We start from the raw sequence: 14765 nt of genomic DNA on the forward strand, positions 1-14765 counted from the left end.
TTTTTTTTTTTAATCTAAGAACTTGAGGAACTTTAATGGTACTACTTATTCTTTGCTGGTACTCAAGTTTAAAACCAGACATAGACTATTATATAATTATTTCACCATATAAGTGAGGATATCTGGCCCTCACAAGCATAGTTAAACAAGCACACACACACACACACACACACACACACACACACACACACACACACACACACACACACACACAATGAAAAACTGAAACCATTTAAAATTGTTTTTGTCAACTGAAATTAAGCTGAAGTAAAATAAAATGATAAACAAACAAAAACTTAAAACTAAAAATGTTGCTTTGGCAACTAACTGAAATAAAATAAAGTTGAAGTACTAAAACGGTTAAAACTGAAACTGAAATAAAAAACAAAACAAAACAATAAATTATAGCTGAAATAGAAATATTTTTGTAAAACAAAACACATAACAAAATTGTTAATAAATAAAATCAACTAAAATGAAAACTAAACTAAAAATGAAAAATAAAGCTAATTCAAAAGATTAATAAATGTGACCCTGGACCACGAAACCAGTCATAAGGGTCAATTTTTTGAAATTGAGATTTATACATCATCTGAAAGGTGAATAAATAAGCTTTCCATTGATGTATGGTTTGTTAGGACAATATGTGGCTGAGATACAACTATTTGAAAAGCTGGAAACTGAGGGTGCAAAAAAAATCAAAATATTGAGAAAATCACCTTTAAAGTTGCACTTAATACATATTACTAATCAAAAATTAAGTTTTGATATATTTACGGTAGGAAATTAACAAAATATCTTCATGGAACATGATCTTTACTTAATATCATAATGATTTTTGGCATAAAAGAAAAATCAATCATTTTGGCCCATTCAAAGTATTGTTGGCTATTGCTACAAATATACCCGTACTACTTATGACTGCTTTTGTGCTCCAGGGTCACAAATACTGTAATTTTATATAAATTATACTATAATACTAATTAGAAAAACCAGCATGGAAAAATTCTGAGTAACTACTACTCTTTTCACATAACATGCAAAGTTTTGTGTTTGTAAATTGCTGTAGCGAGTCTGTTCGATCAGTGCATGCATGTTAAAGTAGGCAGGTAGCCTACCTTTAATTTAGGGCTGGACACTGAGCTGCTCATGTTCCTTTTCACAAATAACTTATAGGTGGCAGAATCACGGTTCTCTAAGGCAAAACACCTCCAGGATGCCTTCAGCATGAGAATAGAAGAAACAGATCGACTCTGGAAAGTCTGACCATCCTCATGACTGACAAATAATAAGCAATAATTACACCTATAGGCAACAGTAAGGCATACCTGTATCAGACCTGCAGCTGCAGGAATTTGCCTGTTGAAATGTTTTTGTCTCTGTTTCTGCTGCACCTTCAGAGCAAAACCGGAGCCTAGGATTCCCTGTGGGGAAATACTATCATTCTTCTCATACACTGGCGTGCTGTGCAAGGAACAATTGTTCTGGCTATTAAATCTCTGTAACTTACAGCAGGGAGGGCAAAAAAGGAGATGGCGAAGACAGAGAAACATGATGCAATGGTCTTCCCTATCCACGTCTGAGGGACCTTGTCTCCGTAGCCAATAGTGGTTACTGTCACCTGAGCATATGTACAGAAAAGATATTGACATGCCACATACATTACTCAACATGATCCAGTTCATTGATGTATGCCTTCAGTTATCCATGTAATAGCCATTGTGTCAGTGAAAGGTATGGGTGGGGATCTACCTACCACACCCCACCACAGAGCATCAGCATAGCTGCTAAACTCTGTGAAACCTCTATCATCCACTGCATCCTTCTCTGCCAGGTACACGAAGTAGGAAGAGAAGATGAGCCCAAGGAATCCGATATAAAGAGTTGTGATCAGTTCCTAGAAAGAGGAAACACTGTTACACTCTGACTCTACAATGTTAAAAATAACAATTCTTCAATGATATTTTGCAGCTTTAGTGCTGGCTAGAGATTCAATTTGATTCCAATTTATTTGGGTGTGTTTCAGTTATAGTGTTCATTTTGCTAACACGTTCCTATTTCATTATAAAATCTTTGCTAATGCTGTAAATTACAGTATATAGGGTTATGTTTCATGCAGATTCATTCTGACTTATTTATTAAAAGTATCAGCTCAAGAGAGTCATTTGTTTCCAGATTCTGGCTTCACTTTTATGTTTTTATTCACTAAAAATCTACACTAAAACCAATTCACTAAAATGGCTAATTTGTCCATGATTTAGAATACACTCATTGTGTAGTAGCCCATATGTTTGTTTTTAGGCAGATCCTGCAAGGACAGCTCAATAGAAAGATGTTCATTGCCATTATTTAGTGGTACACTGTCTTTAATATATCACATTCATATCATTCAGACTGCAAACTTGCATTGACAGTAAAATATGCTTCCTTTTGGTTTATCGCTAAAGAGTCCCGCTGCTGTTGAGAAGTGGTGCAGGAAACACTGATACTGAATTTGGTACTTTATGAAAATATTAATTTAAACCATTAACAACAAGGCACATGTGACCTTCAACAGAATGCCGTTAACTTACATCTACAAGAGACAAACTCTTTACAAATATATTTTCAAGCAGCTACTGATAACTGACATAGAGTAAACAGGATTTTATGAATCAGTATTAGGACCGTTCAAATGAAGATCATTCAAATCAATATTTAACCCAGATTTAAGTGGCGATAATCTCCTGTTGGTTCTAATCTAATAAGAACTTTTCATTTTAAGAGCATAAAATGTAACTAATTCCTAAAACACTGGCATATTAATGGACAACTGATCAGGGTAATGGATCCTTTTTACAGACTGGGAATGCACATTTCCACAAGAATTAACACTGTGAACTGAATATAGTTTTTTTATATTATTATTATTATTTTTTTTTTTTTGTACATTTATAACACTATTCATGTTAAATGTAAAAAATACTCTGTGAGGGGATAATTCTGACCGTACTGCATGTCCCTGTATTCCTCTCTTTGAAAAACCATTGACAATTGGATTTTTTTCTTTTGCTGTTGAAGAAAATGAGCTTTGGTCTGCTGAGTACCTCTACAGAAATTCATCACATAAAATATTCTTAAAATTATACGTTCTATACTGACATCCATGGTTCCATGAAGAACCTTTCACATCATTCCATGAAAAACAAAACAAAACAAAATATATGCTTCACCTGCCGATGAATGAAGACTACCGATCCAAGCAGCCGCCAGGTTCCTCCCTGTCGATCCACATGCAGCATTCGCAGGATTTGAAGAAAGCGGACTCCTCTGTAAACAACATAATGCCATGGCTTTAAAACATGGCAAAAGAGTTACATCTAAGTCTCATTAATCCTGTGCCACAAGGGACAAGACCCTGGACTTGCTATTATAATAGTAAACTTACCTGACAGTAGAGGTGGCAAATACCTGACCTTTAGAGCCAAATGCCAATACAATAATGGAGGCCACCACCACAATCAGGTCTAGAACAAGAAAAACATGTGGACAGGTCGATAACAACAACCAGAATACACAACAGGTTATTTTGAAAATTAATTTACGTACTCACCAATAACAGAAATGGGCTTTCGGGCAAAGCGAAGCCTGCCCTGAATTCCCACATATTTACTCCGGCATCCAGCTGACCACAGACGTACCGCATACTCCACACCAAAGAACACTACCAACACTAATTCCTGCAGAATGAAAGAGACAGACACACTATGCTTACACAAAAGAGCACTAAATGCATATATTAGTGATATTATTCGCTCATGACGATGAGAAATGATTGTAACTGAGAATTAATGTGAGATTTACTAGAACATAACAATGTAAGTATTGAGAGCTAATTGATTCGACAGAGACATAATGTAAAACGCTGTGCTAAAATATAACTCTAAGTACAGGGAGGTCATTTATTTGAGCAATGAGACGTCTGCTTTGAGAATGGGTTTAACAATACAGCTTTATTATGTAGAAAATGTGAATGGCTGTCATTGTAGAGCTCTTTGGCGATCTAGATATTCCTCATGAGGAATAGTATTTTTTAAATATTTATAAGGTATGTTCAGAACAAAATCCTCCACTGTGTGCTGTGCACCTATTGCAACTCAATGCTGCAATCCCATGACTGAGCTATATAACGACAGCTCAATAGACAAAGAATCCATTGAATTAATCATATTTGTTGTTTGTATGGGATAAAAGATAATAGCTGAATAAATAATTTGGTCACGCATCATTTGGACCGTAGTTTGCAATTCATAAAGCATATAATACTAATATACATGGGATGCGTGTAACAGATGCGTATTAACACTGACACAGGGCTGTGTGAAAACACAGGTCGGCTGGTTCATGGTCATGGCCAACAACAGCAGTTGCCCTCAGCTCCTTCTTAAAGAAGAGAAAACAAAAGAAGGCTGAGAGTCTGCTGAGCGCAGGCCCTTTGAGAGCTGCGAGGAACCAGACATGTATGAGTTATGAGGCTGGCCGTGAAGCCCTCTGTCACATAAGCAGTCTGGAGAGCTGGATCCGGGTCTGAGAAGAGGCTAAGAAGGAGCTTGGTCAGCTGCCTAGGGACGGCTGCTGGCACAAAGCCGGAGAGTTCGCTTGCCTAGCCTGTCTAAAGCTCCTCCAAAAATGAAATGAAATTGCAGGCACAGCCCTAGCCTGTGGGAACAGACAGAACATGAGGTGTGAAACAACGCACAGTAGCAGAAAAGTGAGTTGAAGCAGCTGAGGTCACAGCAGAGGAGAGAGACTGCAAGCAACTCAACTGAAAGTAGGCCAACTCACTGTTTGTCAAGTCAAACGCAAGTTATATATTTTTCGGAGCATTTCAGAAAGTTACAATAATCATTTTCCACTCCTCATTATTCATTTATTTGATCAAATGATGATCTGTTTTAGCTAAAACTGCCGATAGCTAAAATTATAGCTCTTATGTTTTAAAGTTCTAATTTTTGAAATGTTTCAAAATAGCATAAAATATTCAGAATAGTCTTTTCTAACTCTCTAATTAGATGTCCGATTAGTAGTTCCCACTCCATGCTGCTGGTACTTGCTATCTAATTAAATCTAGGCTTGTGATCACACTGACCAGCTGGCATACGAAAGGTCTGGGTGGACGGCCAGTGGGCGACAGAGGCCATGGGATCAGTTTCGTGGGGGGGTGTAGGGTGAGAGGAAACAAGACCCCAGATGCAAGGGCCTCTCTCAGTTACCATGGCAATGAGACACCCTGGTGTAGGGTGAGAGGAAACAGGACCCCAGATGCAAGGGCCTCTCTCAGTTACCATGGCAATGAGATACCCCATCCAAAACGCAGCTGGAATGCGGTCGCCAGGGTGAGCAGAGGAAGGGTTCACTGTAATAACAGCAAGGGCCAGCTGACCCTTGTCCTCAATCTTATAAGATTACATTAAATATTAAAAATAGACTTACTATGAGCTCGTGACTTGGCATTGAGTGACTTCTGCTCTAGTCTTTCATGCTCTAGCCAAAGTAAACACTTGAAGTCTGATCATAAATAATACCCGGTGGCATTAACTAACCCTTCACACTCTTGAAAAGAAAGACACAAAGTAAATAAACTACTGGTGTGGCATTACGTAGACTTTAAAGGAATTAGTTTGGAATTAATGAGCTTTTATTGGGAGAGTTCAACCAAAAATGAAAAATTGTGTTATCATTTACTTACCCTCATGTCATTTCAGATCTGTATGACTTTATTTCGTCCACAGAACACAAAAGATTATATTCTGAAGAATGTGTGACAAAATAACTTTTATGTTCCTCAAAAGAACAGGTTTGTAACAACATGAGCGTGAATAAATGATGACACAATTTTCATTTTTGGGAGAAATATTTCACTTTAACTCCTCTGACTGAAAAGTCACACATTAAAATGTTGTTTGAGAAGATACACAGATTTATCTGTATTCTCTATAGTCCTTTACATACTCTCACACACAACAGAAAGGCATTTGCTACTGTGTGGGAGGTTAACTGACTGGATGCAGTGTCTTATCAGTGTAAACGAGATAAAGGTGATTTGTCCTAACACCTCAAACAACACCAGCATTAGAAATAAATATTTAAAAACTCCAGGGCTTAGCAAGTCCTTTCACTTCATAACAGTGAATATCACTTCAGGCAAATAATCACACCTCGTGCCTATTCTCTGCGGAACATCTTTTGGAAAGCTGAAATGCACTGGATAATGTTTAGATTCTATTAGATGCATGAATCACAAAAAGCCTAAAAACTCCTTTGACCCAGGGTTAAAACATTACCGCAAACTGCTCGAATACAGCAATAAATGCTCATTGCACATTCATGGTGGTTTCAAATAGGAAACATTTCATCATTATATAGGCTTTTGTTCATTTAAAGTTTTATTAGCCATTCATGGGGGGCCTCGGTTAACACGAGGCCCTCACTGACAAAGACAGAGACATCTGTGTTCTGTCCAATTAAGGGAGGGTTCTATCTGTAGCTGATAATTGCCTGGAAAAGGGGTTAGCACCTCATGGCAGGACTACTGTGCTCACAACACCTCGAGACAGAGCTTGATGATGTGTTATCACACTTAGCATATGGAGGAAGTTTGATGACAGCTATGACGCTTCATATGGGAAGCATGTGAGATCACAACCCTAGGGTGTGGGATTTCGCAAGGCGCGTGGTGTTGGGACAGTGTAGTGTCCTGCGTGACTTCCAGCATCTGTGTGTGGCGTAACGTCCTGTGTGAATATTGCCACCTACCGCTGTTACGTAGGTAATGATCAACCTCTGAGGCTTCACTCCAGAAGTGTGACACACACAATAGTCTTTTTTCCTCACAGAATAGGCTCAGTTAGTAAGTGTCCGTGGCATGTGTGTGGCTGTATATATAGTGCTAATGTGCAGTAGCTCTCCCTGCTCACGGTGAAACAATGTCAGGCTAATATGGATTAACAGGGCCTATCAAGACTATTAGTGGCTGACATTGGAAAAAGAGTTGAACAATTGATCTAAGTTAATGATTAATCTGCGCTTAGTAAGATTTGCCTGATAAGCTTTAGCTTCATTTACATAAGCACTTACTCAAAGAAAAAAAAAGGGGAATCTGGGGATCTAAAACATGATATCTGTTAAACCAGTAGGGTAAATGATGTGTTCTATTAATTTGTTCAAAAATATATTAAAAATGAAATACAGTGACTTCATAGATGAGGTGTATTTTTTTTTTATTTCTAAATTAACATTATCATTGTGGGACACTGTCCTGATATCATAATGAAGAAATGAAGAAGAAGAAGAAGAGCCTAATTACAAGAACGGTATTTCTTGTAAAATTTTATAATTATTTTATAGGGAAAAAATATTTCAACAAAACTGCTCCACTGCCTATTAATATACAAAATAATCTTTTGGTCACCATATGGTTCAACCTACAAGCATAAAAAAACATAAAACAGGAAATTATATAATAGAGAGGACCCTTGCAGAGCTGCATGACTGTGGGTCAAAGTCAACAAATCTATTAAAATATCAGATAATTTGACCTTCTATGTTGTGTGTTCTATGTATATGTGAATATATATGTATATATATATATATATATATATATATGTGTGTGTGTGTGTGTGTGTGTGTGTGTATATATATATATATTTTTTTTTTTTTTTTAACAAATCAACATGTACACTCATGTGTTTCACAATATGAATAAAAAGACTACATTTCAAAGAACTTGGAATATTTATTTTATTTTATTTTACTTTTTACTTTCTTAATCATGGATACTCTTATATGTCTGTGACCCATAAACATAGTATTGTAAAGAACTTTTGACCGTGGCTTAGTGAGCAGTTTGAACGTCATGAAAAGATGTAGAAAGGGACACGTCTGCTTTTGTTTGCCTCAACAGCTGTGAGACGCAATGTAGAGGGCCGTGCCTCATTAAAATAGGGTGTGAACTGGGTGGGGGTATAGGGATGACATGGTGGTTGGGTCTAAATGAAGGTTTCAGCCCTTAAAAAAGGGTTCTACTTCCTGTGAGAACACCCTTCTCCCTCAAGTTACTGTAGTATCCACCCGTGCTAAAAGTATGCTATTTTTGATAGTTACCCTTAACACACAATAGACAACACCTGTTGTAAGCTTGGTTAAGCTCAGAGCTGCTGTAGCCAGATAGCTAATCCAAAAGGGCCTTTTCTCCATCAAGCCCTAGATTGTGGATTTAACTTGTGATGCGAGGCATCAGCTAATGAACACAACGCATAGATTTAATCCCATTAGCCGGTGGTCGGATTGACCTCTGACATGCAGTCACTAGTTATAATCTCTATCCCTCCCTTTCTCCTTTTTCTGCCAGCCTAAGACAATTGTTTCTCTTTTGTCTCTGTTCTTCGACCTGTAAACAGGCAGCGTTAGTTTGCAAACAGGCATATTGCATGCTGGGGAATATTGACTAATCTAGACATATGGCATTGAGGCTCCGGACCTTTGACACAAAAGATAGCTATTGTTTTTGAATCTGGTATTGATTATGTTCATATTTAACAGCCTCTGTCGGGAGGAAATGCTTCGACGAGCACAATAATTACTTGACAGACTGTGATCTGAATATTGATCAAAACAAAGCCTCAGATGCGCTAACAAGGCCTGAAGCAATTAATGCTTAGCAGAAAGGGATGGATTGTTGAACAAAGTAAACAGTGAAATGATTTAAGAGTGCCAGCTCAAGCTGCCATTCTAGACAACAGAACACCGTCATCTTCTGTGAACTGAGCTGCTTCTCTGATATAGACTTTGCTGTGTCAGTTACAATGTTGAGAGTATTACCAGGCCTTAAATTCATCAAGGCAGTGGTTCTCAAAATGAAAAGTGTAAGATAAACGCCCACGTTCTCAAATTGTATTCACTTTTGCACATTTAAATATGCCTTGTACCCAATTTCATATTCCCTTTCTCCTTCTAATTGTGTTGACTGGCCAGTTTTGAAGGCAGACAAAAGAATTATTAGTAAATAACAACTTTTCCTCACAACATATGACTTCAGAAGACCTGGAATATAGGGCACAGATAGTTTATTATATTTTTAGCCTTTTGGAGCTTGACAATTACAATCTTCCCATCTATCGTTCTTGTGTTCCACAGATAAAAAAAAATAAAAAAATAAAAAAATAAGTAAATGATGACAGTTTACATTTTTGGGAGAATTGTCCCTTTAATGTTGCTCTTATTATAAATTACATGAGTGCTTCCTTTTCCTACATTAGATGGGGGCAAAAGTCGTTCTAGTTTCAAGAGGGGAGTAACCAAAAATGTAAATCTACCGCATCAAATGACATGAAAAGTGATGAACTGCTGCCCTCTGTTGGACAAGGCCGATGGCAGCAGACATTCTGGAGAACAAGCTAAACAATGAGCTGCATGCAAATGTAAACATTATCAATACCATATTCTAAAACAATAGCTGCCTTTGGGTCCAAGGTCCAGATCCCAATGCCATATGTCCAGATTAGTTAATGATCCCTATGCATTATGCCTGTTTTCTATGCATGCTGCCTGTTTACAGTTCAAAACAGGGACATCAGTTATCCAAGGTCACCAGGTATTATATTTTATTAGGCAGCAAAATTATTTAGATTAATTTAACAATATTTAACACACTGTAAGTTTAAAGCATTGAGACTCACCACCCAGAAGAGTGTTTTATTAGCCAGTGTTTGATACTCATCAATGGTGGACAGCACACTGAGGATCAGGCAAAAAAGCACAATAAGGAATCTGTAGAGAGAAAGTAAGATGTCATTTTATAATTTATAATAATAATAATAATAAAACATTTCAGATTTTTCAGAGGACATTCAAAAGTAAACATTACATATAATGTTTGCAAAATGATAAATGGAATGTTCCCATAACTCCCAAATTTGTTGTTTTAAACATTTGAAAAATAACATTTTGACATTTTGAATGTTCAGAGAAATCATCAAACACATTTTTGTTTGCTGAAATCAGCCTGAACATATCCGTTTAGGACATGTATATTTTCTCATATTCACTGACTAAATGACTCTATTCTAAGAAATCAGATTTTTTTTTTGAGAGAGAAAAAACAATATTGCATGTGTTGTAAAGGGTACAGATTGATTTCTAAGCCCCTGTAACAGTACTGTAGGTTTAACACATCATGGCAAGGTCATCGTGTGCTCTCAGTCTAAACCAAACAAAGGCTTTGTTGTAACTCCTGAGACAAGTGAGAAAAGAGAGTTTGCTCACAGACAGCTATGTGATTAATCTGACAGAACAAATTCTACAAACAACATGATTTCTCATGTGCTTTAAACGTAATAAGTAATCAGTCTAACAGCATATGAAGGAGAGCTCAAAACAGCTTTTTGGTATATAAAGATGTTATTGATTAATTAGGAACAAATGTAATCTTGTAATTAAAAATGTATGTTAATCTAATCTAATAACCTAATCTAATACACAGCAACAGCACAATATCCAGTACATGCTTTGTTAATTTGTAAATGCTATTTCTCAGTGTTTGTTTTTTGGAGTGATGCTTAACCCATTACAACAGCTCTATCAGCTCAATAATTAATCAGTGTGACTGCATTAACAATAAAAATGAAACACCAAGGGGTATGAAACCCAGCTGCCACAGACAAACAGTGCCCAGCTGTTGCCTGTCATCACAAATTCAGAGGGAGGGGCCAGAAATGTAAGTAAACATACAATCATAACCTTGGGGTAAGATGGCTGCCTGACAAATATCTATCTGATTATGTAATCATTATTGCTGAATGACCTTGAACCTGCCGCATGCAGTCTGTGAGAGAAGTTACATGTCAATAAACATGCCACAGGCTACAGTGCAATGCAACGAATAATTGATCTACCAATCCAAGGCAGGGATGATAAACACAGCAAACGATTGTGTTGCTTACAGCAATTAGAGGTAAAATCAATAGAAAAGAATCAGAGTAATGAGAAATAGTATTTTGACGAGTGGAGCTAAACAGAATCAAATATGCAGCAGGCTATTTTAACAATTCATACCTGCAGAAGCCACTGAATTTGTAGTATTTAACCGAGTGAAGAGGAAAGAGAAGAGGAAAGACTGGGGAAACAATGCAACAGACAGAATCAATCGATGTGTATGCAAACTGCGCTAAAGACTGCCACTCTCAAATCAAGCTGTTCAACCACAGTCGCTGCTGAATCAAATGAACCAAAACTGGGTACATCCTTGTCTGTAAACTAGTATTTATCAAATCTATCAAATTCAGAATGCCTTTTAAATTCCAATTCAATTACAACTGAATTTGAATTGAGGTAGAAATTTGATTCTTCAATGAAGAAATTCATATAATAATTTTTAACCAGAAAAGTCAAATTTGCCAATACAAAATTTGAATTTTGCCTTAAATCCTTGTTTGAAAGTTCTGAAATACTTTTATAATACTATAATATAAATACTTGTAATACTTTTGAAATAAAACCTTGAAGTTTGATGGTTTGAAATATCTAGATTCACAGAGACAGGCAAGCAAGCAGATGGTAGATAGACAGATAGATTCCCACACACACAGACAGACAGACAGACAGACAGACATAGATAGATAGATAGATAGATAGATAGATAGATAGACAGACAGACAGACAGACAGACATAGATAGATAGATAGATAGATAGATAGATAGATAGACAGACAGACAGACAGACAGACATAGATAGATAGATAGATAGATAGATAGATAGATAGACAGACAGACAGACAGACAGACAGATAGACAGATAGACAGATAGATAGATAGATAGATAGATAGATAGATAGATAGAAAATGACATTCTTGAAATATCACTCACGTGAACATGACATGGACCTGAAGTCTATAGTGTGATTAAATCAGTTGTTTCTACCTTTCTTCTACATTTCTCTGTTGTGCTTAGTAAAGACTGCATGACATCGAGGGACATTTCACTCACATATACTGCTGGGCAGATAACAATAATAATGTACGGCACGCAATTACTAGTTTTTCCAACAGCATGTGCACATGTACACAAACAAGGTTCACGCTTTGATAAGTTCCCCCATGGCTTTGCAGGCTTTGAAGCAGTGATAAGCTTGTGCACATTCTTGGCTAACATAGCCTGCCGCCTACACTCACAAGAAGAACGCTTCCGTATTCAGGCGAGACTCTTCAATTTCCTGCTGCAGCTAACAGTGTGGTCAAGTGCTCGACTACAGCTCAAGGCCCTGGGCTAGTAATGCAACAGGTGGGGATGAATTATGCACTGAGGAGCCCAGAGAGCCCAGTTGTGCCCTTAAGCGATGCAATTAACCTCAATTAGCTCTATAGGGACCATCACAATATTAGTATGCCATAAATCACTTTGAATAAAACGCATGTGCTACATGACAAGCCACCAGTTAATTAAAGACTAACCTCCAACCCTCGGCCTCATGCTCATCATTCTTACAAATGCATTAAACCAAGTATCAGTCAAACGATCCACGATTAGTGAAGCCGTTAACACCGTTTCTGCAGGACGATGCCGCATCTGACACCCTCACAGTCAGTTTCCCATGTTCTCCTGGCATCTCTGCCCAACACCACTGAGTCACAGGGTTACCAAACACACAGGGCCCCTGCTGAACGGAGTCACCTCTGCAGCCAAGTTTAGCCGCCCGCTATCACCTCCTCTCCTGCTAGAGATACCATGAAAGGTCCAATGAGTCCAGTCATTTTGAGAATTACAAAACAACTACATTCTGCTGCAAAGCATCCTTTTAGGTTATTCGTTACACTGTAAAGATGATCTTAGATCAAGTACTAGACACTGTCAGCGATTGCAATATTTTTTGTTTACTTACTATTCCAAAATTCTTGCAATTTACAGAATATCAAATAATGCATCTCAAAGCAGCTTCTATATTACAGTATAATCTTTTTTTTTTTTTTCACTTTCTGCTTTAACTTTTTTAGTAAGTGTAGTGAAGATAAAAACGCAAGGCTTAGCAATAGGATTGGGATAAGGACATAACAGCTTTTTTATGCTTTTTCTGTGCACAGGCTACTTCACCACAATTCTTTCTGCATTTTCTGACTTTTTAAAATCAAACCAACAAGCATTGTAGGTTAGTTGGATTGATGCATGTTTTGAGTTTAAAGGGGTCATATGATGTTGCTAAAAAGAACATTATTTTGTGTATTTGGTGTAATGAAATGTGTTTATGTGGGCGTGTCCCGGCCGAAGCGACGAGACAAAAACCTTAAAACCCATTATAAACGAAGCACTTGTTGCATCCAGTGGGGACATAATTACGGATTATAATGACTTATACTGTCTTTTTACGCGTTGCATCTGAAATCGCATCATATGACCCCTTTAATTAAAATGGTTTATTTCCATTTTATTTCAATTTTTCCAGTGTATCACTTAATACAACATTTGTTTAATATTTAAAACCTTCGCAGAAAAAAATCATCAGTGAGTTCTATGTCGTAATAATAGGCTAAATTGCATAAATTGCAATAAATAAATAAATTATTAATTGTTTTGGAAGATTTAATTTCTGTATGCTGAAAGGCTGCACTAAAGGGAAAATTATTTTATGCAGAATGAAAAGTGACCTTGAACAATCATCTTGCATAACACTGTACTCTTATCAAACATTAATAAAAGCAGTGCCTCTTGCAACAATAAACCATTTAAAAAAAAAATATATATATATATATTTCTGAATAGGTAAACATGTTGATGTTGTAGACTATTTCTCATTATTTAAATAAAAAAAAAATATATATATTTCTGAATAGGTAAACATGTTGATGTTGTAGACTATTTCTCATTATTTAAATAAAAAAAAAATATATATATTTCTGAATAGGTAAACATGTTGATGTTGTAGACTATTTCTCATTATTTAAATAAAAAAAAAATATATATATTTCTGAATAGGTAAACATGTTGATGTTGTAGACTATTTCTCATTATTTAAAGCAATCAGAGTTAAATACTCACACTGTAAAATGATACACAAAGCATTTCCAACCCGATGGTCTCTCCAAAAAATTATATACACGTCCTTGAAAGTAGGATCTAGAGAGAGTGGGTCGGGTGGCGCTGTACACGGACATGCGGGGATGGAGGTGAGATGCCTGGCGTTGAGTGATCACTGCCGGCTCCGCGGACGCCGAGGGACTCTCGCCGAACCACACGCTGTCATTTCGCATGTGCAGAGCTTCGCTCATCTCCAGTTCTGCAGGTCCAATAGTCCATGAAGGCTCTGTCGCTGTACTGTGAGGTGGAGAGGTCATGCTGCTACTGAGAAGAGACTTTCACGAAGTGCAGCTGGCAGGACAGCAGGCAGGCAGCATAACGGCATCAGCAGCAGCACTTGACTGTGTCTGCATGAAACTACATGCATAAATACTCATAACTCAACAGTGAGGGACGTACCAGGAAGCACATAGCCACAAGCCATTGCCAACAAAGGTAAATCATGGATTTTTGTTTCAAATAAATAAATAAATATATAAATATATAAACATATTCATTTTTAGTAAATAGTAAAATTTTTAAACAAAACCAATAGCAAACATAATATTCCAAAGTACAGTTGAGGTCAAAAGTTTACACCCCCCTTCAGAATCTGCAAAATAAGAGGGATCATACAAAATGCATGTTATTGTTTATTTAATACTGACCTGAATAAGATATT

The 14765-nt window shown here is 36.9% G+C and overlaps 1 protein-coding gene across 1 annotated transcript in view; it reads right to left on the reverse strand.

The window, feature by feature from the left end:
- Positions 1-14361, reverse strand: part of kcnq1.1 (potassium voltage-gated channel, KQT-like subfamily, member 1.1) — a 33920-nt gene extending 19559 nt beyond the window's left edge. Inside the window, exons 1-9 of the mRNA XM_016497096.1 lie at positions 14066-14361; positions 9717-9807; positions 3593-3719; positions 3428-3506; positions 3213-3309; positions 1757-1897; positions 1511-1621; positions 1329-1424; positions 1119-1220 (exon numbers count right to left, since the gene is read on the reverse strand). Of these exons, the coding sequence (XP_016352582.1) occupies positions 1119-1220; positions 1329-1424; positions 1511-1621; positions 1757-1897; positions 3213-3309; positions 3428-3506; positions 3593-3719; positions 9717-9807; positions 14066-14361 (1140 nt within the window). The remainder of the gene's footprint in view (positions 1-1118; positions 1221-1328; positions 1425-1510; positions 1622-1756; positions 1898-3212; positions 3310-3427; positions 3507-3592; positions 3720-9716; positions 9808-14065) is intronic.
- Between the last annotated feature and the right edge of the window lie 404 nt (positions 14362-14765).

Source organism: Sinocyclocheilus anshuiensis, unplaced genomic scaffold, assembly GCF_001515605.1.
Source record: "Sinocyclocheilus anshuiensis isolate Anshui unplaced genomic scaffold, SAMN03320099.WGS_v1.1 scaffold502, whole genome shotgun sequence".
NCBI classification, from domain to species: domain Eukaryota; kingdom Metazoa; phylum Chordata; class Actinopteri; order Cypriniformes; family Cyprinidae; genus Sinocyclocheilus; species Sinocyclocheilus anshuiensis.